The sequence below is a fragment of the Eublepharis macularius genome, chromosome 8, assembly GCF_028583425.1.
Source record: "Eublepharis macularius isolate TG4126 chromosome 8, MPM_Emac_v1.0, whole genome shotgun sequence".
In the NCBI taxonomy this organism is placed as follows: domain Eukaryota; kingdom Metazoa; phylum Chordata; class Lepidosauria; order Squamata; family Eublepharidae; genus Eublepharis; species Eublepharis macularius.
In genome coordinates, this window is record NC_072797.1 from 3,969,937 (window position 1) to 3,994,805 (window position 24,869).

General features: G+C 47.1%; 1 protein-coding gene across 1 annotated transcript in view; it reads left to right on the top strand.

Moving 5' to 3' along the window:
• The window catches only part of NOL6 (nucleolar protein 6), a 58,426-nt gene that overhangs the window by 21,114 nt on the left and 12,443 nt on the right, over positions 1–24,869 (top strand). The window contains exons 15-23 of the mRNA XM_054986097.1: positions 1,000–1,075; positions 4,308–4,448; positions 8,977–9,094; positions 11,154–11,308; positions 13,949–14,112; positions 15,198–15,350; positions 17,494–17,591; positions 21,474–21,598; positions 22,924–23,013. Coding sequence (XP_054842072.1) covers positions 1,000–1,075; positions 4,308–4,448; positions 8,977–9,094; positions 11,154–11,308; positions 13,949–14,112; positions 15,198–15,350; positions 17,494–17,591; positions 21,474–21,598; positions 22,924–23,013 — 1,120 coding nt within the window. The remainder of the gene's footprint in view (positions 1–999; positions 1,076–4,307; positions 4,449–8,976; positions 9,095–11,153; positions 11,309–13,948; positions 14,113–15,197; positions 15,351–17,493; positions 17,592–21,473; positions 21,599–22,923; positions 23,014–24,869) is intronic.

The window sequence follows — 24,869 nt, forward strand, 5'->3', positions numbered from 1 at the left end:
ACCGCTTTCCCCCTGAACTTGATATGGAAAGCCGGACTTGAGTAAGCAGTGGCTGAGAGGTTGGAGAGCAGGAAGTGATGTCACTGTAACCACACTGCCCTTTAGTAATGGGGCCAGGGGGACAGCCGTACTTTCCTCCAGTCGGAAGACAGAATTCTTAAGACAACAGATCTGTGGGATCCAGAGCATGGCAAGTTGGAAGATGCTTGGACACAGAGCAACAAGGCTGTATCTTCTCGACTACTAATATTTATTTAGAAAATTTGTGTGCCACCTCTCCTACTCTACAGTGTATGCTAATTCTGCTCTGAGAAAAACTCCATCTCAATAGCCAGAGTAAATTGTGCAAACCCAGCATATTACTAGCCTCCAAGCTCTTGCCAGCCATTCAACTTTTGAAGCTGCTTTGTACCAAATCAGGCACTTAGTCTCTCAAAGGTCGGTGTTGTCTGTTCTGACTGGCAGCGACTCTCCAGGGTCTCAAGTAGAGGTCTTTCATACTTCCTACCACTTAATCCTTTTATGGATGCCAGAGGTTGAATCTGGAGCCTTCTGCATGCAGACCAAACGCTCTGCCTCTGAGTCCTTCCTCTATGCGGTTTCAATATATTCTTGCTGTAGAAAAGAGCAAGAGTCCAGTAGCACCTATAAGACTAACAAAATTTGTGGTAGGGTAGGAGCTTTCGTGAGTCACAGCTCACTTCTTCAGATACGGCTAGAATGTGAGTCCATCTGTCCTTATATCTTGGACTCACATTTTAGCCGTATCTGAAGAAGTGAGCTGTGGCTCACGGCAGCTCCTACCCTACCACAAATTTTGTTAGTCTTCTAGGTGCTACTGGACTCTTGCTCTTCTTTACTGCTTCAGACAAACCCATCTTAATATATTCTTGACGGCTTAACTAGAATAGGAACTTCTTTTAGAAGGATGTGTTGAAGAGGTGACCCTGGTGAAGGACCTTGCACCTTGTTTAACAGTCACTCTTGCTTTGCTTGCAGACACATGGACATTCCTGAATCTGCCATCTGCTACACAGGTGCCCTTCTGGAGTCTGTAATCAAATTAGGACGGGAGGTAAGATCTTTATCCGCCCAGTCCTTTGAATGTCTGGGAGCGTGCAGAAGAATCGGTGTTTTGGTACCTAGAGAACCCACGTGGTGAAGAGCTTATAATGTTAGGTAGGAAAACACCCAGGCTGAGATCCAATTCAATGCTGCTGGGTAATTTTTCAGCCATTCATTCCCTCAAAACCAGGTGAGAAAACCATGTACACCTGCTCTGATCTCCTTGGAGGACAGGTGGAATAAAAATGTGAGGGGGTCTTTTTGAGTGTTGGTAGTCTAGAAGATAGAGAAATGAGATCCCAAATAAGAGGGAGGGTGCGCGGCGTGAACTACAGAGGCCCTCCGGATCTAATCCTTTGGCCTTAATGGTTCCTCGTAGGTGCCATTGAACATATGACTTGCCTGCAACTATGTTCTCTGGTTCAACCTGTCGCTTCTTGTCCTATGTGTAATGGAAAATACAAACACGTTCTCTCTTATTTCCTGATCTGTACCTCAGCCTAGATGTTTTGACTTTGCCTTTTGTGTCTTGTGTGGCTCTTGTAAACCTGTGACCGCGCTGTAAACTTTCCTCTCTTCTCTCTCTCACTTGTTCAAATCCAAGTAGTTCTAAAACCAAAACACCCCCCTCCCCTTGAGCATTATCACTGAAAATGACTAAACTTCTTCAGCATGAATCTTAGAGCCAAGCTACAAGTGACGCCTGACACAGGTTGGACTCGTCAACTTCCCTCAAGTTTTGATGGGAAATGTAGGCGTCCTGGTTTTACAGCTTGGCTCTCCATTACAGCTGCAAGACCAGGATGCCTACATTTCCCATCAAAACTTGAGGGAAGCTGACAAGAGTCCATCCTGTGTCAGGCGTCACTTGTAGCTTGGCTCTCAGCTGTTTGAAGACTGAATTCTCCTTAGGCGCCTTTTAGGAGTTGCCTGCAATGATGAGATTGGCCTCGAGGTGTCTCCTGCAGCTTGCAGTATTTCAAAGAGCTGCTTTGCAGCCTGTGCTTTGTTTAAAAGGAGTGGCAAGAAAGCTGCCGAAATCTGGTTTTGCCTAAGAAGTGGTCTTGGTTTGGCACAAAGGGAATGTGGCATGTCCCCTTTCAGTGTGTGTTTTCTCATTTTCGTCCACTCTCCCTCCTCCACTTGTTTTCATGTTCAGCAGCCCACACATTTTTTTACAAATGTGCCCATCCTGCTAACTTGCTTGGGAAAATCCCAGCACCATTTAGTTTGGGAGGCAGGGGGGCTCGATCTCCCTTGGCCCCTTAAGCCACCATTAGGGGAGGGGAGGGGAGGAATTTGGGGTGTAAGGCAGAGTGCTAGCAGTAGTGACTATGTAAGAAACGCTGGACGCTCTATGGTAAAGCTGCCACGAAAATATAAAATATAAAAGAAATATAATTATTTATTGCACAGTGCAAAAGCGATTAAAAACCATGGAACAAAGTTAAAAACCTAAAGACCTAGTAACATCAGTTACACAGGAGTCACGAAATTGTTGACACATATACAAGAACCAAGTCACAAAACTGATTGCACATTTACAGAGACCAAATGCGTTTTGGCCCTGTGGTCCTTCCTCTGTGTTCTAATTTGTTATTACACACCCATAAAAATTAGGACTGATAAATATAAAACGTTGCTGGTTCAGGCCAGGTAGTATAAAAACGGAACATTTATAGCCCCTAATATAAGTCACTTGTTAATATCTACTTGGGTGGCCTCAGTCCACAGAAGTGGTGCTCAGCTAGCATTCTGTCCCGAGCCAGAGTTTCATACCAAGTGCGTGTTCCTGTGCTAGTCAATGTGCAAATTATATTATATTTCTTATAATTATAATATAAGAATATATTTCTTTTGTATTTTATATTTTTTGGCTGCTCAACTTTGTTGGTTCCTGACTTGTTTATCAGGTTGGGGTTTTTTTCCCTCTTGTTTTTGTCACGTTCTGTAGTAAAACCATAGAATTTCCAGCGATTCCTAGAGAGGCGTGATGTCACTTCCGGGTGTTTCCCAGAAGTGATGTCACAGTGTTGCTGCTTTTTTAAAATTTCTTCCTCTGACTGCCGGTGTGCTGGCAAGCAATGCCCACTTGGGGGCAGGACATATGGCAACCCTAGATGGTGGGCAATGCTGCCTTGGCGGTCAAGTTGCCTCCTGCAGTTGCTTCAGAGCGGAATGGGCAGCTCAGCAAGCAGCCTCCTCCTCCTCCTCCTTTCAAGGCCTAGTAACTGTACGGTACCCTCTTCTGTGAGACCTCTTCCTCGGCAGCAAAAGTTTAGGTGCCACCCCACTTTTCAAGCCAGGGTTAGGAGGCTAGGCAAGGTTCCCCCCTCTGGCAGATATTTTTTTACATACAGTACAGCAGTTCAGTTGTGAAACTCACTGCCCCAGGATGTGCTACTAGCCAGCAGTTTCAATTGCTCTTAACAGAGGATGGGCCCATTGATGGCTGTGAGCTGTGATGGCTAAATGGAACCTCCATAGGCAGTGTCTCTCCAAATATCACAAGAGTCAAGGGACACTTCTGTGGCCAGCATATACAGATCTTTGGGGAATCTGATTGGCTCCAGTGTGACAGAAGATGCTGGGCCAATGGTCTTGCTCCGTGTGGCCTGCATTATACTTTGGAGGGGTCTCCCCCACATTTGTGGGGTTTTTTGTGTTACTGCTACTATGTGTGTGTGTGCAGGGTCCGTCCTTTCCGACTCCGTCTCCCCCCACGTGTCACTTCCCCATGCAACAGCCACAAGAACAGACACGATTCAGGCAGCCACAGGTGACATTTGCCATGATGTTGGCAGGTACTCCAAAAGGAAGCCTGGGAGTAGGGAGCCGGGGAGGGGGCAGAAGGAAAAGAGCATTTTAAACCAGGCTTTGCTGGGGGGAAGGACTCCTGGTTCCTTTTGCTTGTGCCAAGGGGCAGCGCCAGAGCTACGAACCAGCATCCTCAGAATGCTCCTTCCGGCAGCACCCAGGCCCCTCTGGGAAGCTCAGGAACGGGAGCTGAAGCTGACAGCCGCCTGCCTTTATTTATTTGTCACGTCTGGTATGCAGAAAGCAGTTGCCTCCGCGTGTGGACTTTCCATGCTATAATTGTTGTGGCATTTGTTCTTTCGCTGTTCCAGCTGACCATTTCTACCCCGTTTCCAGGATTGCTGTGTTGAGGTGGGATGAACGTTTTGAGGGATTTTTGCTGGATTTCTCTGAACTGGTTTCCCCCCCCTTGGGTTCATTCGCAGCCGGCAGGCACGGGCGAGGAAGACATGGTGGACGTCGTCCGCTCCTACGATGACCTGAGCCGCAAGCTGTGGAACTTAGAGGGGCTGCCGCTGACAGTGACAGCCGTGCAGGGAACGCATCCCGCGCTTCGATACACAGATGTGAGTCTGGTCCCCGGAAGCAGGGGGTGGGGTGGCAGAACACGTGCGGCCTGCTGAGAGAGTCTGTCAGGATGTCTTGGCAGATGTCGCTTGTCTGGCTGGCAGGGCTTTGGAGCTGATTTCTGTGGAAAACAGATGTGTGGGAGAACTTTGCGTCAGAGTTTGATCTCCCACAGGGATACAGAAGAGCAGCTGTGCTGGATCAGACCCAAGTGGGTCTATCTTGCCCGGCATCCTGTTTTATACTGTCATGGTCCTAGGCATGAGAAGGAGTGTAGGCCTCAAGGCAGCCTTTCTGTCAGGTTTACCTGCAGGCCTACATTTCCCAGGCACCCTCCGAGCCTCAGGAGTGCTCCGTGAAGGGCTGTTCAATCTCTGAAGCTGGGTGGTGTTAAGGCTGTTTTTTGAAGGGAGTTTATCCCTCACCCCGAGGTGCCAGGGTGTGTGTGTGGGGTGTCTGAATATTGAATATTGAAATTGTTCATGAATGAGAGGCAGCATGATGTAGTGGTTAAAGTGTCGAACTAGGATCTGGGAGAACCAGGTTCGACTCCCCGCTTGGCTATGGAAGCTGGCTAGGTGACCTTGGGCCTGTCGCATTCTCTCAGCCTAACCTACCTCACAGGGTTGTTGTGGGGGTGCAATAGAGGAGAATTATGTAAGCTACTCAGGGCTCCTATTGGGAAGAAAGGTGGGGTATAAATAAACATTATTGTTTTTCCAGCTTCCTTCTTTCCCTTTGAGTTTTGCCCTGTGCCCTTGTAGCAGCCCCTGGCTTAATTCGTCCCCGTTTTACAACTCTTATTTATCCAGTATTTGGTCAATAAGTCTTTCCTGTCCACTCCTTCACACCTGGTACAGCAGGACTTGCCCTGACTGACGAGGAAGCTGCCCGGGGGGGTGGGGGGGCAGGGAGACGTAAGCCCTGGAGCCAGAGTGGTGGCAGACAAGCCAAGGCCTTTCCTTGCTCTGGGGCTGAAGTGAGAAGGAGGGTGTGGAGCTGAAAGGGCCTTCCTCTCCCCAACAAACCCACAGTTAAGCCCCACACATAGCGACAGACCAGAGGCTGACGAGAAGGACTGCCGCATCTTCATTGGTGGTGAAACCCAGGTTTGGAGGCTTGGGACCTAGATTACCTCATTGCCCATACTAGCCGGCTTACCTTTTAAGATCCCTCAGGGAGAGATGCACCTGGGCCTCAGCTTCGCAGACTTCCAGTTGGCCTCATGGTGTGAGGAAGGGCGTGGGTTGACCGTCATCCTTGGCCACGTCTTCCGCCCATCCAGGTGCTCTCTCCAGGGTTTTCTTGGAGTCCAGCCTTCCTTCTTCCTCTCTGGTCTGTCTGAGGCCTCTTAAGGCCAGGGCTTCATGGACTCACCTGCCCCTTCTGACAGACAAAAATATAAGCCATGAAAAACTAACTACATAAGTATGTCCTACCATATAAATAAATTCTGGACCACACTCTTATATAACGAAAGATTTTAAATACATTTTTCCAAAGTGCACAGTGATACAATTTTTTAAAGGTGCCAAGGCTTTCAGAAGTGCAAATTCAACATATTCAGTTTATTCAGCATAACAAACGGCGGCCCCGTCGCAGGCATAAGTCATCGCACTCACAATTTTTGTCCAGTTGACAGTAGATAAGCATGACCTTTCAGAAGAACTAGTGCAACCAGAGAGATACAAAGTCAAAAATGCATATTGAACTTCCAAGTGAAGCATAAGCTGAAAAGCGGCAGCTTTGTTGTCACAACAGGGAGCCGGCTTGCGAACCTGTTTCTGACAGAGAGCAGCCTCACTTCCTTGACCTGCCCTGTTCCTTGGTAGCGGAACTATTTTGCAGAGGCACCCTCACTAAACGAATCACAAAACAAAAAGTAGATCACTACACGTGAAGGGATGAAATAATACAGTTGTCAGTCACATATGAAAAAGTCAAACTGTATTTACAGATAATTTTCTAACGCAACAAACAAGTCAAAATACTGCTAAGTGAACCTAGTCACAAACAAGCTATCAATAATGAGTACGTATATATTAAGGACAGCGAATGGCGCAGCCTCAAACCTCTGTTAAACAAAATCAAACGTCCACACAAAAAGACTGGATACGGTCAGTTAAAATCCACTGGGATTTACTGTTCTCATTATTGATAGCTTGTTTGTGACTAGGTTCACTTAGCAGTATTTTGACTTGTTTGTTGCGTTAGAAAATTATCTGTAAATACACAGTTTGACTTTTTCATATGTGATTGACAATTGTATTATTTCATCCCTTCACGTGTAGTGATCTACTTTTTGTTTTGTGATCTGTTCCTTGGTAGCGGCAACGGTAGGCTCTTTAAAAGGCCACACCTGTGCTAGTGGCTCCTTCTGGGATGTGTCCCACGTCCTCCTCGGCCTTGATGCATTTGTCAGTAAGTGAAGACAGAGAATGGCACCGGTTAGCAGAGGGGCCTGTGCTCTTCCCTGAACTCTCCCCCCCCCCCCCGGAGGCTGCTGGTAAGTTCTGGGGTGCCGGAGCTCCTCCCACTACTCCCTTCTTCAAAAGTAGCTCTTTGGCCGATCCACAAAATCCACCAAGTTAATAAGCAAAACATTGGCATGGGTACCACAGGGAAAGAGGATAAAAACAAACCTTTGTGAAGATAAAGAAAACAAAGTACAAAAGTCTTAAGAGGTTATAGTGATAAAAATAGGTCTATTGTGAAGATCTCGCAGATACAATGCACCTTAGCCTATATGGAAGTGATCGTGCAACCCAGAATACAGGTGAAAATACAATTTCAAAAATGCGCAATGTAAACACAGTATAACATTGTACGGCCATAAATCAGTCCGCCATGTGTTGGATCTCTGTAGTCTTCACAACACACCTGTTTTTATAGTTCCAGTCTCTAGTACTTTTGTACTACAAAACCTTAAGGAAGCACTTCTGAACACCATTTATTTCCGCCAGGGCTTGGGGCAGGGGGTGCTTTGGTCTCCATGAGCTACAAGTTGGCCTTCTGGGGGTGGGGTGGGGGGCATCTGGTTGGCTTCTATGGGAAACAAGATTCTGGATCAGATTAACCCCCCCCCCCTTTGTCTGATCTAGCAGTGCTCATCTTATGTTCTTAAGCATATGCTAAAAATTGTAATATAAATGAAGACCATGAAAAAAGCTCTCAAGGATTTGTTAAAAAATAATTTGAATAGAATATATTTTTGAGGGAGAGGGTGTTCTTGAAGGAAACTGCAGTGTTCTGGAGTGAGTAAAATGCTTTAAGATGAGGTTTCGCTCTCAGAATGTAGCATCAAGATTGTCTTAAATAAAAACAGCCATAGAGAATGATAATTCCTATTTATGAGGCATGAACAATGTATTCTAAAAACATGTTCATTGTTTAAATGTGAGTAATTTGACCACAGTAAATATGCTGTAGTGTATATGGTGATATCCCATTGAATGGTTACATATTTTCAGTGTTATAAAGTTTTACTCAGTAGCCAAGTATGCTGTTTGCCCTGCTGTGACAGTGTGAGATAGTTTTTATCATCTGAGAGGTAGGGAAAGTAAAACGTAAGTTTCATGAGACAGAGAGAGAGTTATTTTGATAGAAACAAAGATACATATGCAAAAGCAGTATAGAATGCAACGGTTTGCAGTTCTTTCTTCCCTTTGGGGTATATTTGCAATTTTTCTTTTCTTGATGTTCAAAAATGTGTTTAGTAGTATAATTTCAAATGTTAAATCACAAATGATGTATTTTATGTTGAAGCAGTAAATATTTTTAGACTAGATAATAAAATAGAAATTGCCTCTATTCTGTTTTCCCCAAAACATTTGGGTTTTTTCCCCATGGATTTAATTTTTCCAGAAATTTTACATTCCTATCCAAGACTTTCTTTTTCAAGACTGGACTTTAACGAACAGATCTCACAGAGCACGCCTAAGCAGGTCTGCTCAGAAGTAAGTCCCATGTAATTCAGTGGGGCTTACTCTGAGGGAAAGGGTCTTTAGAATTTCGGCCTTAGTTTCCTATTAATTTAAGGGAGGTTTTTATTTTGGCAATTAACATAATGTCAGTTTTTACAGTGGATTTATTATTATTCTGTGGGATATTCTGGGCTGTTGCAGGCTGTTTTCACCTGACTGCAGAGCGGGAATGTAATTTTGTAAACTTCCTTGTATTTATTCAAAATACATTACAAGCCAATAATATTTACAATAATTCATGAAAAGCAAATCGAAAAGTCTAGTTTTCTCATTCCAAACCTTAATAAAAGGCTATGCCATACTCATTAAACATCTGTTGGGCTCGATTGAGCAAGAGCCGTCTTGTGATTTCCAAAATTAATCTCCTGTTCTTATTATTTGATACTCAAATAAATACGACCTTTAAACATCTCACATCAAGATAGCCTGAAGAGCCTGCCTTGGGGGGCGGGGGGTCTGTCGCTGTCTTGAAATGCATGGGGCGTTCCCTGGTGGGGGTCCCCCCTCCTTCCTCGATTTAAATTCCTTTCCGACATTTCTCTAGGTCTTCCCTCCAGTCCCCATGAAACCAGATTACGCCTACTACGCCAGGAACAAGGATCGAGAGTTTCTGGTGCCCTTGGCGGAGAAGCCCTGCCCTGCTTATGTAGCTCCAATGAAAGGCAAGGATGGGTTTTGGGCACCGCGTTGGCTTGGCGCGAGGGATGTGTTTGGGGGAGGGGAGCACATCTTGGGTCCACCTGCTGCTAGTTTATTTTATAGATCAGTTTTGTTTGTGATGTATACTTGTTTTTTACCTTCAGAACAAGTACGGGAAATAAATGATCATCCCCATTTTATTCTCAAGGAAACAGAGGCCGAGAGAGAGAGTGGATTCCACCAGGTTGCCGTGCGGGTCCGTGGGTGAACCTGGGCGTGGGTGGAATGGAAGCCTGAAGTTTAGTTTAGTTTAGTTTATTCAGTGTTTAACCTGCCCTCCCCACAAGTGCTCAGGATGGGACACAACAGTCATAAAATACAATTACATAGCAGATTCTACAATAAAATTCAGCAATTAAAATTATATATATACAAAAACCTGATACAGTTGGCTACACAATCCTGCCCCCAGCATACAAAGGGGAGGTAGACAGACGCACGAGCTGTACTCGAATACCGGAGACTGGTGGGAGGCTCAATGCTGGTCCTGACGCTGGCCTCAACCGTAAGCCTGGTGGAACATCTCTGTCTTGCAGACCCGCCGAAATGATACAAGACCCTGGAGGCCCCGAGTGTCCTCAGACAGAGAGTTCCACCAGGTTGGGGCCAGGACTGAGAAGGCCCTGGCCCTGGGCGAGGCCAAACGAGCCTCCCTAGGGCTAGGGATCACCAGTAAGTTCTTACCCGCTGAACGAAGCACTCTCCGGGGCACATACGGGGAGAGACGGTCCCTCAGGTATGCTGGTCCCAATCTGTTTAGGGCTTTAAAGGTTAAAACCAACACCAACTGATCCGGAATTCCCCGGAGAGCCAGTGAAGCTGCTGTAGGATTGGTGTAATATGTGTCCTGTATGGAACTCCCATCAGGACACGAGCAGCAGCGTTCTGGACCCGTTGTAGTTTCCGGATCAGACCCAAGGGAAGCCCTGCGTAGAGTGAGTTACAGCCAGCTTTTAAGCTCAGCGCTGCATGCCTGTTGAGTTGGACGGGGTATCTGACCCAGATCTGCCCAAATCAACCCATGGCAAATCTTTCTGTGTTGCTCATGGAAGTTTTTTCTGGATGTTTTCGATACACAGAGCACGGTTTACATCTGGATTAAAATGGGAGGCATGCTTCAGTCTTGCACTCGAAAAGATTCTTGTTTCCTGGGTCAGGATCCAGATGTAGATTCTCCTTCTGTTTGGGGGTGGCCACTGCACCTTGAGAGTTAGGCCGAAGCATGAAGAGTATGCAGGGGTGTATGTGAGAGAAATGTATGCTTTGTTGTATATATTTTTTAAAATTACGTACTTGACCGTTTGGTGCTTCGGAATGCAACTAGGACATGCAAAACGAAGGGCAATGAAGCTCAGTGGCTTGGATCCAGAGAATTAATGGATCGAGGCCTCTTGCCAACCCTGCAGCCCCCGTACCTCTTCCTAACAAGGTGCTCCTGAAAGTTGAGGGATCTTATCTTCCTCCTGCCATTGCATCTCCTTTTCTGCCACCCTGGGGCCCACGATCGGTTTCAAATACACCCGAGGCTGGGCTTTTGCTGCACAAGAGCAAATGCTCTGTTTGCCACAACATTCAGCATACTGAACATTTCTGCTTTATTTTTGACACAAGTTTCTAGCCCTTAAGGTGGCTTGATTCTGAGTGCCTGCTGAAATCTCTGAAGCCAGATAAAGTTTTCGTTGGTCAGCGCGTGAATCTTGAGTGCCTTGTCATTTTTCTTCATTGCCTCCATCAGCAGTGGAAAAGAATCATACAGATACCTGTAGATTACCCTAACATAGGTTAAGTCTGTCTTGGTGTAGAATTTGGGTTATTTTCTTGCCAGCATTTGCACAGTCCTTATTTTTTTTTACCTCTTCGACATCCTCCGTCAGGGCTTTGAACAGGTGCCTGTTAACCTCTTCAATCCGGATCATTGACTCAAGGTTGGCAAAAGAAATTGGGGAGCAGAGAAGAGCTAGTCGCAGTCCCTGGCCCCTTCTTGTTTCATGCTAACATGTTCTTTCTCCCCCCCCCCCCCAGTAATGTGCCACATGGAGGGGAGTGGTCAGTGGCCTCCAGACAAGGACGCCGTCCAGCGAGTCAAAGCTGCCTTCCAAGTGAAGCTGGCAGAACTCCTGTACCGGCAACATCACCTGCTTTGCCGCCCTGGCCCTACCTACACCGATGTCTATAAGGTAATGGTGGTGGGTTTGGAGAGGGTCTGCAACCTCTGCTGTTCTTGGGAGTCATTGTTTTCTGCTCTGTGCCCTCCACCCGCCCTCTCCCATTAAATCAGATCTCTGCATGAAATGAATATTTTTCTTCCTTTGTGAGTGTTTGCTGCCAGACTTTTTTTTACTGGTTTGTCCGGGATTTTTGTTCATTCTTTTACAGTCTTCTTGATCTTTATTCCAGAGAAGTTAGAACTGTGTTAGTCTGTAGTAAGGAGTCCAATAGCACCTTTAAGACTGACAAACTTTATTGTAGCATAAACTTTCAAGAACCACAGCTCTCTTCGTCAGATGCGGAAGAGAGCTATGGTTCTTGAAAGCTTATGCTACAATAAAGTTGGCTGATCTTTGCTGAGACTCTTTTGGCCTGGCTCTGTTATAAGTTGACCAAGTAAGTTCTAGTCAACAGAAGCCTACAGCTGGTGAGTGACCTAGATAAATACTTCTAGCTGGTTCTCGAACCTTGGTTTTCTGTTGGTTCCAGCTTGCCCATGGCTTGGTTTGAGTCCTCCTGGGGCCGTTGGCTTTGCATTTCACCTTGATTCCTTTTGTGGGAAGGGGAACAGCGGAGATGACTCAGCAGAGAAATTCGCTGGGACTTCAATTTTCAGTTCCCTTTCCAGATACGTCATTCTTTTTTTTTTTATCTTAAAAATGCATAAAGAACTGCTTATTCATTGTGAGTTGATAACTTAGTTTTAGCAGAATTGGAGTTCTCTTCCTCTGATTTTTTTTGTGTGTGTGTAAGTGTGTGAGAAGAGAAGCATGAGAAAGTGGCTGTGAAGATTCGTGTTTCCGCTTCCCAGCACCTGGAATGCTGCATGTTTTTTGGAACTTCTCTCTGTAGCCCGGATAGCTAGAATACTGAATGATTTCCTATTAAAAAGGGAAAGAGCAGAGACTCGGGAATTCATTCCAGGTACTAAGTTTTCTTCTAATCATGGCTACTGCTTCCCAAAATTAGATCCTAGGATACAAAAGAGAGTGATGACCAGCCATGGATTTTTCCCGTTCTTTCTGTGTTTTAAATTTTTATTTTGTTTATACCCTGCTCTTCTCTCCAGTGGAAACCAAAAACCGATTAACAACATTGTTCTCCCCTTCTCCATCATACTGGCCCTCTTTCTAGAGCCCCTTGAGTGTCTCCCCTGCCATTTTGCTGGGAGAGAGTTACTGGACCCTGATAGCATGGGAGGCAGACTGGGGGCCTGCAGCGGGAAGAATTGGCAGAAAATGGTGCCCCCTCTTCTGCAAACAGAAATGCCGTTCAGAGAGAGGAAACAGCAGCTGACATAGCTCAGGCTAGCCTGGTCTTACAAAGCTCAGAAGCTAAGCAGGGTCGGTCCTGGTTAGTACTTGGATGGGAGACCATCAAGGAAGTCCAGGGTTGTTCTGTAGAGGCAGTCAATAGCAAACGGCCTCCCTTTGCCTCTTGCCTTGAAGACCTCATGCAGGATCACCATAAGTCTGTTGCGACTTGAGGGCAATTACTTACTTACAGAAGAAATGCATGGTTAGATGTGTGCCAGTAACACCAGAAGGTCTTGTATCTACTCACGTGTGGGGTGTGGGATACTGACCAGCTTGCAGATGAACAGTCAATAAGCACAGCAACTAAACGAACATTTTATACGAAGCACATCTGATGCGAGTATTCTGTGTCGGGGGATGCTTCTTCCTAACTACTGGGATTCATATGCAAATGTATATAAATGTATATAATTGTTTCATTCAAATGTGATTTCTAAAAAAACCCTGGAAAGCTCCCCTAGCCAGACGCCCTTGTTGCATCTTGCTCTCAGTGGGGTGGGTGGGATGCAGCGTTTAGGGCCTCGCCTCAACAGAGACTCGGTTAGCTGAGTGTACCACATAACCAGGTCTGGCTAGAAGGGAAGATGCTCTCAGCTTGAGTGTATTCCCCAACACAATTAATCGGATTCCAGAAAACACATCTTTTTAAAAATTGATTATATTGGAATGTCCGCATAACTACAAGTATATTTAAGTTCCCTCCAGATTCTTCCCCAAACAGTGTCCTCTAAAGTCGCTCTTGGTCTTTTATCCAAAATTGACACTTCTCTCTTCATCACCCTACTAGCATTTTAACCTTGGCTTCCAGTGCAGCCGTGCCTGTAAGCTGTCAAAATAGCAGGCTGACATTTTGTCAGCAAACTCTGGCTTTGGGACGCGTCAGCATGTCCATTGTCACACGTCTTTTAACATCGCACAAAACTCACGGAACGAGGGCCTCTGCATGGCACCATTTCTGAGGTCGTCGTGCCACAAAAATGGCATCATGATGGGATGACGTCAGAAATCGTACCATGAAGGCACTCTCGTTCCGTGAATCTTGCGCGATGTTAGGATGTGTGGAAACAGCCCATCTTTCACAAGGCCGAAAAGCATATTGCAAGTCGGCTGCCCAAGATGATGGAGCCTCTCCGTCACTTTCTGGTTCTGTGCTTCCAGTGACTGACGTGTATTAGAACTGTCAGTCCATCCATCAGGGAAGTGAGATCAGTCCGGCATTACAGCAGAAGGGATGCCGAAGGAGGACTGGTTGTCAGGGACACTGATGCAAGCTCGAGCTTCTTTCTCTCCCAGGATGGCTACATTTTCCGTCTCCAAGTGGCCTACCACCGAGAGCCACAGATCTTGAAAGAGGTGGTCACCCCGGAGGGCATGCTGAAGTATCAGGACACTGAGGAGTCCCTGCGGCTCGAATTGGAGACCATCCATTTGCCCTTCGTGACCAGCGCTCTTCATGGGTGAGAGAAGCGGGGCAACTCCACCGTGCCTGAGATTGCTCTTGGCTCGGCGTCATATGGCTAGTCTCCCTGTCGTTGCTCTCTCATTATGCTGGCCCTAAATCCAGGGCCTTCTCTGTCCTGGCGCCAGCCTGGTGGAACTCTCTGTCTGTTAAGACCCGGGCTGAGCGGGATTTAGCATCCTTTCACCAGGCCTGCAAGACAGTGATGTTCTGCCAGGCATATGGCTGATTCTGGGGCAGGGATAAGCCTCTTGGCGGGTCTCCTGTTGGAGGGGGGTAATTCAACCCCCTGTTCTGGTTCCAACCAGTTAATCTATCAGTTTATCTGGTTAGCTCCTCCACCCCATGGGGTGTGTTGGTTGGGATCAAGAAAGTATAGCTGCCGTTTTGGGTGATGTTTTATTGAATTGAATTGTGTTTGCATTTGTGGTTTTCTTGTCGTTTTAACATTTGTTGTTATCCGCCCTGAGCCCATTTGTGGGGAAGGTGGAATATAAATTCAGTCAATCAAGCAATTAATCAAATCAGTCATCAGTCCAGGCGAGGTTGTGGTACACAGGCTGAATCCCTGCATAACATCCTGGAGCTGCAAGACCTGTTCTAATGATAACTCCCACCCATTTTAATGGTTGGCAGCTTGGAGAATCCAAAGAACCGTTCACACCAGAGCGCCCCCCCCCTCATTTTTGCTTGATTGCTCAGCCAAAGTTGGCTCTCCCTGCCGCCTTCTGTCTCCTTGGCTCTATCCCCTCTCAGCCCCTGCAGAACCAAGTCCTTACGGCACTTTGAGTTTGCCGGGAGACTCGACTCGGCTTTGGCCAGGAGGCAGGAAGCAGAGCTGGAGTCCCTCTTGCTCTCAGCTGATTCGTGGTTTGCCTTGATGATGCCCAGTGGGTAGCCGTATTAATTGAGTTGAATTGATGGAATAAATTTCTGGAAGGTGTGCCTGGGCTTTTGTTTTACGTTTTGAATTGGAGCCTCTCTTCCCTTCCTCACCACTCTCAAGCCCCTGAGATAAAGGGGATGCCAGTTTGGGTGGGTAAAGTAACAAGTAGTCCAACACAGGTTGCTTCCTGTTTTCAGCCTCCAGCAGCAGCACCCGGCTTTTGGGGCCACCTCCCGCCTCGCCAAGCGCTGGGTCAGCGCTCAGCTGTTGAGCGACGGCCTCTCCGAGGAGTGCATGGATTTGCTGGTGGCGTCCCTCTTCCTCTGCCCGGCGCCTTTCACGGCACCCAGGTAAGGGCCCTGGCAGTTGCCTGCTTTGCTTCCTTCTGGGCTTGATTAAAGCGCAGCCTCCCCCGGCAGCCACGCTCATGCTCGGAGGTGGGATACATCTGAGTGCCAGATGGTGGCTGGGATGGGGTGGGGAGGCAGGGGGCGTCCGTTATCCTGCTTGCGTTTGTGGGCTTCCTTACAGCATCTGGCTGGCAGCTCTTGGAAAGAGGACCCTGAACTAGAAGGAGCTTGGGCAGATCCACCAGCAGCTCTTGTCATGCTCTTGTGTCTTGGGCTGCACACTGTCGAATGTCGTGCTGTCACTACGATGTAAGTGGCACCTTAGAGACCAACAAGATTTTCAGGGTATGCTTTTTGAGAATCAGATCTCCACAAAGAAATATCTGAAGAAGGGAGTTTTGACTCTCAAAGGCTTCTACCCTGAAATTTTTGTTGGTCTCTGGACTCAAATCCTGCTGTCCTTCTTTTCTGGGGGTGGCTTTTAAAGTAATGGATGGATGAACGCTGAGGAAAGATGCCCTGCATCGGTGATTGATTTAGGTTGAGCAACAGGGACTCATTGAATGGGATCCTTGCGTGATTTTAGCAACCAGAATGGACCGGGACCCCGCATACAAGGGGTGGCCTTCGTAGATCCCCAAATCCTGCCAACATCCATGATGTTCACTTTGCCACAGTGATCCTTAAATGAACCAGTCAGTGCTCTGGATGCTGTTACTGTCCCAGCTGCTTCCAAATCCAAAACATTAGCCTTCTCGACTGGAATTACCCCCGTCTTTTCTGGGTTTTTCAGCCTCTGCTTTAGCCCCCTGACCACTCCCTCAAAACGCCAGTCTAGTGCCAAGATGGACATGTCTGGAGGCAGGATTTGAGTCCGAGTCTCTGAAGAAGGGAGCTCTGACTCTCGAAAGCTCACACCCTGGAAATCTTGTTGGTCTCTAAGGTGCCGCTGGACTCAAGCCCTGCTGTTCTACTGCAGGCCAACGCAGCTACCCACCTAAACTACGATATAGCGGTGATTAGCAACTTGTCTGTCCGTACAGGAAAATCGTTGCGGATAGCTTGCGGCAGGCCAGTGGCAGTGCAGCCTTGGTTTCAGATCCCTTTCGGTGGAAGAGGGTGGGCATTGGAGTTTCTTGAGCAGAATCTCTTCCTGATCTGCGCAGCGATGGCTCTTCAGCCCCCTTCTTTTGTATTTAGTTGCACAGAGTGCAATACCTAGGAGAGCCTAGCTGGGATCATTCCACTCTGCTGTGCATGGAACCTCTTCTGCTGAAGGAAAGTTCCTTAGACTGAAGAAAGGCTTTGCACGTAGCTGAGCAGAGGGGAAAGATACGGACCCATCATTATAAAGCGCTGATAAAAACAGAAGTGGTATAGCATAGCGGCTAGGGTTGCTCCGTTTCAAACCTCGCCTTATCCGCAAACCTGGCTTTCAACTTCAGCTTCCCCTATCCCTGTCTACAATGTGGGGATGATATGCTTTGGCCCGATAGGCCTGTTGTAAGAATAACAGAAGTGAAGCCATCATTATTGCATTTTTCATCTTGCCCTTTCTCCAAGGAAGTGGGAGTGAGGGCGGCAACCGTACAACAGCCCTGCTAGGAAGGTCAAGCAAAGTGTGAGCGACTAACTCAGGGCCAGCCAATGAGTTTCGTTTTGTAGTGGGGATTTGAACCCAGGTTGTTCCAAGCCAAGCGTGACATGCTCCATCACATCACACTTGTTCACAGCCCCTTAGCGTTTGTGAGGACCAATCCAATATATGCTCACGCTGCTATTGTTGTTGCCACTGCAAGGGGGCTTCCTATCCTTGACTGAAACGGGAATTTGCAGAGAAGAATTCTTCTTCATTCCTTTGTACGGATGATGAGATTAATCAACTTTTTCTGCAAACGGGTTGCAACCTCCAACTGTAAGAAAGTCGTCGAGTATTTTCTTAGGTGGGTGTCTGTTGTGGTCTGCAGTAGAATAGCAGGATTTGAATCCAGTGGCACCTTAAGAGTCCAACAAGATTTTCAGGGTGTGAGCTTTCGAGAGTCAGAGCTGAAGAAGGGAGCTCTGAGCCTTCTCTGAATCTGACAGCTGTCTCTCGGTATGTGGTACCACCCCTCCCATCTCACGCCCCTTTCTCCTCCCACAGTTCTCCTCAGGTGGGCTTCCTTCGCTTCCTTCTTCTGCTCACCACCTTTGACTGGAAGAACAGCCCTCTCATTGTCAACCTGAATGCTGAACTCAAAGGTGAGCGAGGAGGGCAGGGCCAGAGCCAGCCATGTCTGCCGTGCACGCCAGCTTCCTCCTCCTAGAGGAAAGTCGTGAACAAGCCAGGCTTTTTTGAGGGTCAGTGGGAGAGACGACCCTCCTCTCTAGATGTCCTTGTATGGTCTTGGCTCGAGAACAATAGAGTTGTGCAGTTTTCTTTATGAACATTTCCTGTTCTCCTACACCTTGTTGTTGAGGGGTTTAGTAACTTGATCTTGGCAGCCGATCCAGGTGTCTTGTAATCCAATTTGTATGGCTCCTGATTAACACCTTCCTGCTCTTTTGTTTCAAAGAACATTCACCGTTACACACACCCGCAGTGACGGTAACCGCCTAATATTTCTTTTTGAAACTTCAGGACATAAGAATTACTGGAGCAGCCCGTCTTGCCTTTGGGCCATGAATGGCCCGTCCCTGTTTTGTTTTGTATTTTTTCGTCTCCTGGTATTCAAAAGTGTACTGCCTCCCTTCATGGCAATTCCATTTAGCTGTCATGGCCAATAGGCGTTGCTAGGCCTCTCCTCCCTGAATTTGCCTAGACTTTTAAAAAGCCGTCTAAACATCACTGGGTACCCCTCTCTGTAGGCAAGCTGCACCTCACTTACAGAATATTTATTCATTTAGAAAATCGTTGTACTGCCTCTCCAGGAACCTTCGTGTAATAAACTGGCTTTTCCCGATGTAACACTTCCAGAAATATAGGTCCTAAGACCAACGGGAAAACAATTATTTATCAATCATATATTACATATACATAATCATTATTTTAATATAGCATATTACAATGTTGCAGCCAATTTTTATCTTCTCCAGGAACCTGCCTGAGGTAGCTTATGAAATAAAAATAATAAAAACAAAGCGTTAAAAGATATTAGTTATAACCCAGCTTTAAAAGGCCCAGTTCAGCATTAAAACATAGATAATAAAAGCTTAAAATAGCAATTTCCAAGCTAAAATTGTGTTTTAAAAAATCCACCCCTTAATTAAAAGTCTGGGTGAACAAAAACGTTTTGGCTTGGCACCTAGAAGATAGTAACATAGGTGCCAGGTGAGCCTCAAGGGGATGGGCATGCCATAAGTGGGGTGCCATAGCTGAAAAAGGACCTGTCTCTAGTTGCCACCCACTTCACCTCTGCCAAGGCCAGCCAAAGTTTTACCGCCCTTGATCAAAACACAAACAAATCATACGTCGCTGTCTGCATGGACAGGAAAAAAATCTGGCTGAAGGTGACTATGTTTGCAGTCAGTTGCTTCGCAACAGTTGAAAAGATGGTTCCTGTCCTGGCAGCAGTGGCCTTTGAGAAGTTATTCCTTATCAGAACATTTGCTCTTGATCAGACTTTGCCTGCTGTGCCTCCCAGAAGCCAGGCAGATATTTCTGCCACCATCTGAACTGGGGCCTTCAACTCCACCATGGCGCTTAGCTGCTGTGGCTGACAAGCTACAGGCAAAGTGAAGCCGATCTAGTTAATAGAGATAAGATATCCACTGCCCCAGATATCCGCAGGGTAATGTTTTCCTCTGCCCCAGAAGGTTGGACTAGAACCAGTGGGTTGAAATTAAATCAAAAGAGTTTTTGGCTAAACGTAAGGAAGAACTTCCTGACAGTGAGGGCAGTCCCTCAGTGGAACAGGCTTCCTTGGGAGGTGGTGGGCTCTCCTTCTTTGGAGGTTTTTAAGCAGAGGCTAGATGCCCACCTGACAGCAATGGTGGTTCTGTGAACCTGGGCAGATCATGAGGGGGAGGGCAGGAAGGGTTACACCAGTGCTTAGCTCTCATGGCCCCTTCTTACACACCCAGGATAATGCCGATCGCCACCTTGGGGTCAGGAAGCAATTTTCCCCAGGCCAACTTGGTCAAAGATCCTGATGGTGCTTTGCCATCTTCTCGGCATGCAGTAAGGGTCACTGGGGGTGTGTGGGGGGTAGTTGTGAATTTCCTGCACTGTGCAGGGGTTGGACTAGATGACCCTAGAGATCCCTTTCAACCCTATGATTCTATATGAGATGCTTCCTTCCATGTATCCCACTGAGGGATGCAAGGGCAGGGTGTGGATAACGGTGGCCCTGCTTTGCTAGGACAGCCTCCCTTTCCCCACATCTGCTGATCAATGCAGCTGCACCCGCATTCACCTGAGAAGGGCTCCAATTAGTGTCTCTTGTTCCCGTGCCTCTCGGCCTTGCGCCACAAGGGCTCAGTGCGGGGTAATGTTCTTTCGCCTCCTTTCCTCCTCTCCCTCTTTGGTTTCAGTTTTGTAATCCTGCAAGAGGTTTGGTCGTTTGACAAGTTTTTTAATAGTTTTGTTCCAACTTTGATCACCTACAAACTCCCCTGCCTCCCATCCATCTTCGTGGGATTTATACCTGTAGCTTCCGCACATACACACACATACACACACACACACACACACAACCCTAATTGTGGGCTTGCTAGAAGATGAGAGAAGTTTTCATTGAATTTTTAAAATGGCATTTTTGGAAGGAAGCTCCCTTGATGTGGCTGTATGTATATCAGAAGATCACAAATGGATATTGTTGTGGAAAAGAGCAAGAGTCCAGTAGCCTCTATAAGACTAACAAAATTAGTGGTAGGGTAGGAGCTTTCATGAGCCTCATGAAAGCTACCACTAATTTTGTTAGTCTTATAGGGGCTACTGGACTCTTGCTCTTTTCCACCACTACAGACTAACATGACTACTCATCTTGGGATATTGTTGTATCACTTAAGTTTGTAGATGCCCTAGCAGCTTGCAGAGGTCAAAAGATGTCTTGTTCAACCTACTGCTCCAAAAAGGGGGCTGTGCATTCACCACTACACCTCAGAGAAACTGACTGTTGCTGCTTAGTCCTCCCTGTTCCCCAAGCTGCAAGTCGGTGCCCCATTGAGAGGTACCCGAGGACCTCCAGATCACTCAAATAAAAGAGCAAAATTCTCTGCTCATACTTTTTGGGTAGTAGTGTCCAACGGTCTGTGAATGTGAAGTATAAGAACGGCCATGGGGCACGTGTGTACTCCCACAATTTTGCAGAAGTGCATACCTCCCTTGTTGCAAGGATCTGGTATTGCTGATGAGAATATCATCAACTTTCAGCTTCTGATGGCTGATGGCCATCAGAAATGAGTCTCTTGGCACATGTACTGAGATCTGTGTGGCAGCTTGCATGTATCATAAATATGCTTACTAATAAAGTTGCAGCACTGCTTCCGTGTGCTGGTTTTACTTGTGGCTTGGGGAGGCATACTTGGTCAGTCGTACTTTATTTATTTATTATTATTGTGTATATCTACATCTCAAAATATTCCAATCCGAAATCTGCCCAAGTGTAATATTTTTGGAAAACGTATCACAAGGTCCCTAAAAGTAGACCTAGAATATATTGAGTGTCTCTAGCTAAGCTTCATTTCCAGTTTAACTCTGTCTGTATTCTGCCTTTCTCATTGAATGTCGAGGTGGATTACGCATTGTAAATTGGATGCAGTCAACAGGACGAGACATCACTTGATAGGCGCCTTTTTGAACCATTCCATTATAGCAGTGGTTCTAACCACTGCCCCGCATAATCTTATTGAAGTATTTCTCATGTGTCGTTTGTTGGAGCTAGAGAGCATGGCCAGAAGATGTTTCCCATCTTGTTTTATTTTTTTTGCTTCTCTGGTGCCCCAGGAAAGCCCCACCACTGAAAACACCAGCTTTGCGTGCAAAAGATCTCATGATCCGTTCTAGATGTCTCCAGGTGACCAATCTCAGGTAGCCAGCGTCATGGAAGACCTTTCTCTGCTTGAGGAGGAAAGAGCCACTGCCAGTTTGATTAGACAGTTCTGAGCTAGATGTGTATACATGTTTGTGCCTTGGTTTTCCAGATGAAGAATATGTAGAGATCAGGAATGACTTTGTGGCTGCGCGGCCTCGCCTCCCGGCCTTGTTTATTGCTTCCCCGCGGGACCGTCGGAACTCGATATGGACTAAAGAGAGACCTTCAGCACAGGTGAGCAGGGCCTGTGCGGCCCTTCCTTTTACACCCTGGATCTTGCCCTGAGAGTTCAGTCTTGCTGGTTTTGGTGTCTCTATCAGCCTCTTTTGCTGCTCACGTTAAATAGCTCTAGGAGTGCATCCCCCGCAGGAGGTAAATGAGTGGATGAAAACTGGCTTTTCTCAGCCAGGCTCAAAATTCAGCTGTGTTTATAATCTCTGTGTCATATGACATCTTCCTCCATGACTGGATTTGCAGCGTCTGATTTGTCACCCGCTCCGACCGTCGTCGCAAAAGCGAGTTACGCTATCTGTGGCTTAATTCTCACCGGGCAAGTAAACTTCGTATCTAGGCAGGATCATTTTTAACAAAATTACTTGGAAGGGAGGGGTATAAGTTGTATAAAAATTGCAAATTTTTGATTGATTGGTTCAATTAATAATCTGCTCTCCCCACGAATGGACTCAGAGGGGATAGCATCATATTAAAATTTGCAATAAAATTGCTTAAAAACCATAAATAAGCATACAGTTCAGAAAATAAAACAGCTCTAGATGGTGGCTCATATTTAGACCCCAACCAGAAATTCTGTGGGGTGGGAGATGGAGGGGCAGCAGTGGTCCAGCCGGTGAAAAAAATCAGGGTGGGGATTGCAAACCCTCCCCCCACCCAACAGGAGACTGGTAGGAAGGCTCCCCCATAACCCAGCCTCAACCATATGCCTGGGGGAACAAGCTCAGCAAAAAGGTAACAGAGATCTTGTTGGGCCTGAGTTTCAGCAGACAGAGAGTTCCACCAGGTTGGTGCCAGAACAGAGAAGGCCCTGGCTCCAGTTGAGGCCAGGCAAGCGTCCCTGGGGCCAAGGACCACCAGCAGTTTTTTATCAGCGGATCAGAGCACCCTCCCAGGCACATGTGATGGCAGGCAGTCCCATAGGTATGCTGGTCCCAGTCCACTAAGGCCTTTATAGGTTAGAACCAGACTGGCACTTGGGCTGACAAAAGGCAGAATCATAGGGTTGGAAGGGACCTCCAGGGTCATCTAGTCTGGCCCCCTTTCCTTCCCTAGCTCCAGGCCTTTGTCAATAAAAGAGGGGAAGGGTGCGGAGGCACAGCTGGATAGAGCTGGGAGGGGGTACATCTACTGAAAGTACCATTAGCACCCGAATGCCTCTAGCCTGGCTGGTTCTGATGTGAAATACGGTCATGCCTGCGAGAGCCGTGCAGTGAAGATACGGCAGATCTCTCAAAGGAGTTCAGCCTGCTGACCAGTGATGCTGGATCTGTGGGGTCCCCACATCCTTAAATCCCCCCCATCTTGCTCTCTCTCTCTCCTTTCAGATCCTGCTGCGCCTCCTTGTGCTGGCTCAGGAGTCTCTCCGGACTTTGGAGGAACAGCTTATGGATCCTTTGGGAAACCAGGATGTGAAGGTCAGCTGCTCCTCTTTGCTACTGTGGGTGGGTGCAGAGAGAAAGGTGTGGCGTTCAAAGTGCATTTAACCCTTTGCTGCAGCACAGAGTGGTATTGCAGCTACTGGTTTACCCCAGTTCAGCCTCTTGGCATTCAGGTCTTTACTCAGGTAACAGAATCCCATTGAGGTATAATGGACATGGAACTGGAGCCCTGGGTTCAAATCCCTCCTGATCCATGAACTCTTCTACAAACCACTCAGTCGTGTTTTTCTTTCTACCTCCATGAAATGAGAACGTTGCTGATCTCCCATACCCTATGTTGCTTTGGCAGGCAACGAAGTTTATTTCTAGGCTTCTATGGATTGAAGTGGAAAGTTATGCTACTTCGCTCAATGGATCCTTGGCTCGTGGAACTCACTTCCATGAGAATTGGTAATGGTCAACTGGCTTAGATGGATGTGAAAATAAATAGGGCAGATATATGGAGGACTGGGCGGTATTGCTAACTATTAGCCATGATAGCTGAATGGCACCTCTTGGTTCCTTTTTCATATGGTGGGGAGCCATTGGCAGGGGAGGGGGCACTTTCTCTGCTCTCCCTGTTTGGCGGGCTTCCCTATGGCATCTAACTGATGACTACTGGAAACAGGAAGCTGGACTGTATGGGTCAGTGGTGTGATTCAGTTAGGCTACTCTCAATAATCACCTAAAGCTATCTGATGACCCTTGAAAAGTTTCTACCCTGAAAATCTTTTTGGTCTCTAAAGTACCACTGGACTCAAACCCACCTGAAGCTGTGATTGGTGGGACCCAGTTTTAATGGCAAACGCTGAATTTTAAAGGGACAACTTTTTAAAAAGAGGTGTTTGCATGTTCCTGGGGCCATGCAAAGTAGCCGAGGTGCCTCAGGACTGCCTGACTAGCAGAATAAATGATAGCAAAGAAATATTCTGACTGGCATGTGACAAGAGTGGGTCTGCACGTAGGGGAGATCTGCGGTTTGAGCCAAGAACCCCCAACCTTTCCCCATTTCTCCAATTGTTCTCTGCAGTGGCCATGCTAGCATTAGACCTCTTCCAGAGACAGGAGAATGGCAGGGTGGGTCCTCTGTATGGTTGCTAGGCAACTGCCTGTATGTATGTCCCTAAATCATTGCCTGATCTGATGGAAGGATGGGACAGGTGATTGGCTACCAGCCCCCAGCCCGTGCTCTTCCCTCTGAATTCCCAGCAATCTGCTTTGGGAGTTGCTCATTTTTGGCATTCAGTCTGCTCTGGTTCTTTCAGATTTTTGTTGTCATTAAATTGCAAGCTGCCTTAGGGTTGATGGAGCAGAAAGGCAAGGTAGGCCTTGCTTAAATAAGCTGATGCTTCCCTGGGGGTGTTGGCCTTGTGGAGCAGGTGGGGCTGGTACTCCAACCAAGCCCTCTAAACCAACTCAGCAACCGCTTACGGCGGCGCAGTGAGATGGACCACGCTGATGCTTTGCCAGCGCTTGGGCCGCTCCCACCCATCTGCCACAGGGGCTCTGGGCGGTGGAAAAGCCCAGGAGGGAGTTGGATGTGTCTTGCCTGGAGCAACAGAATGCCTTGAACCAGCACTCGGAGCTGTGTCCTGTGAGGCAGAAGGCCTGGCATCAGTGTGTTGTGGTTGGCGTGAAGTGTTGGTGGCAAGGAATTGCATCTGACGAAGAGAGCTGTGGCTCTCGAAAGCTTATGCTACAATAAAGTTGTATCTGACGAAGAGAGCTGTGGCTCTTGAAAGCTTATGCTACAATAAAGTTGCATCTGAAAAAGAGAGCTGTGGCTCTTGAAAGCTTATGCTAAAATGAAGTTGGTTAGTCTTAAAGGTGCTACTGGACTCTTTACTGTTAAG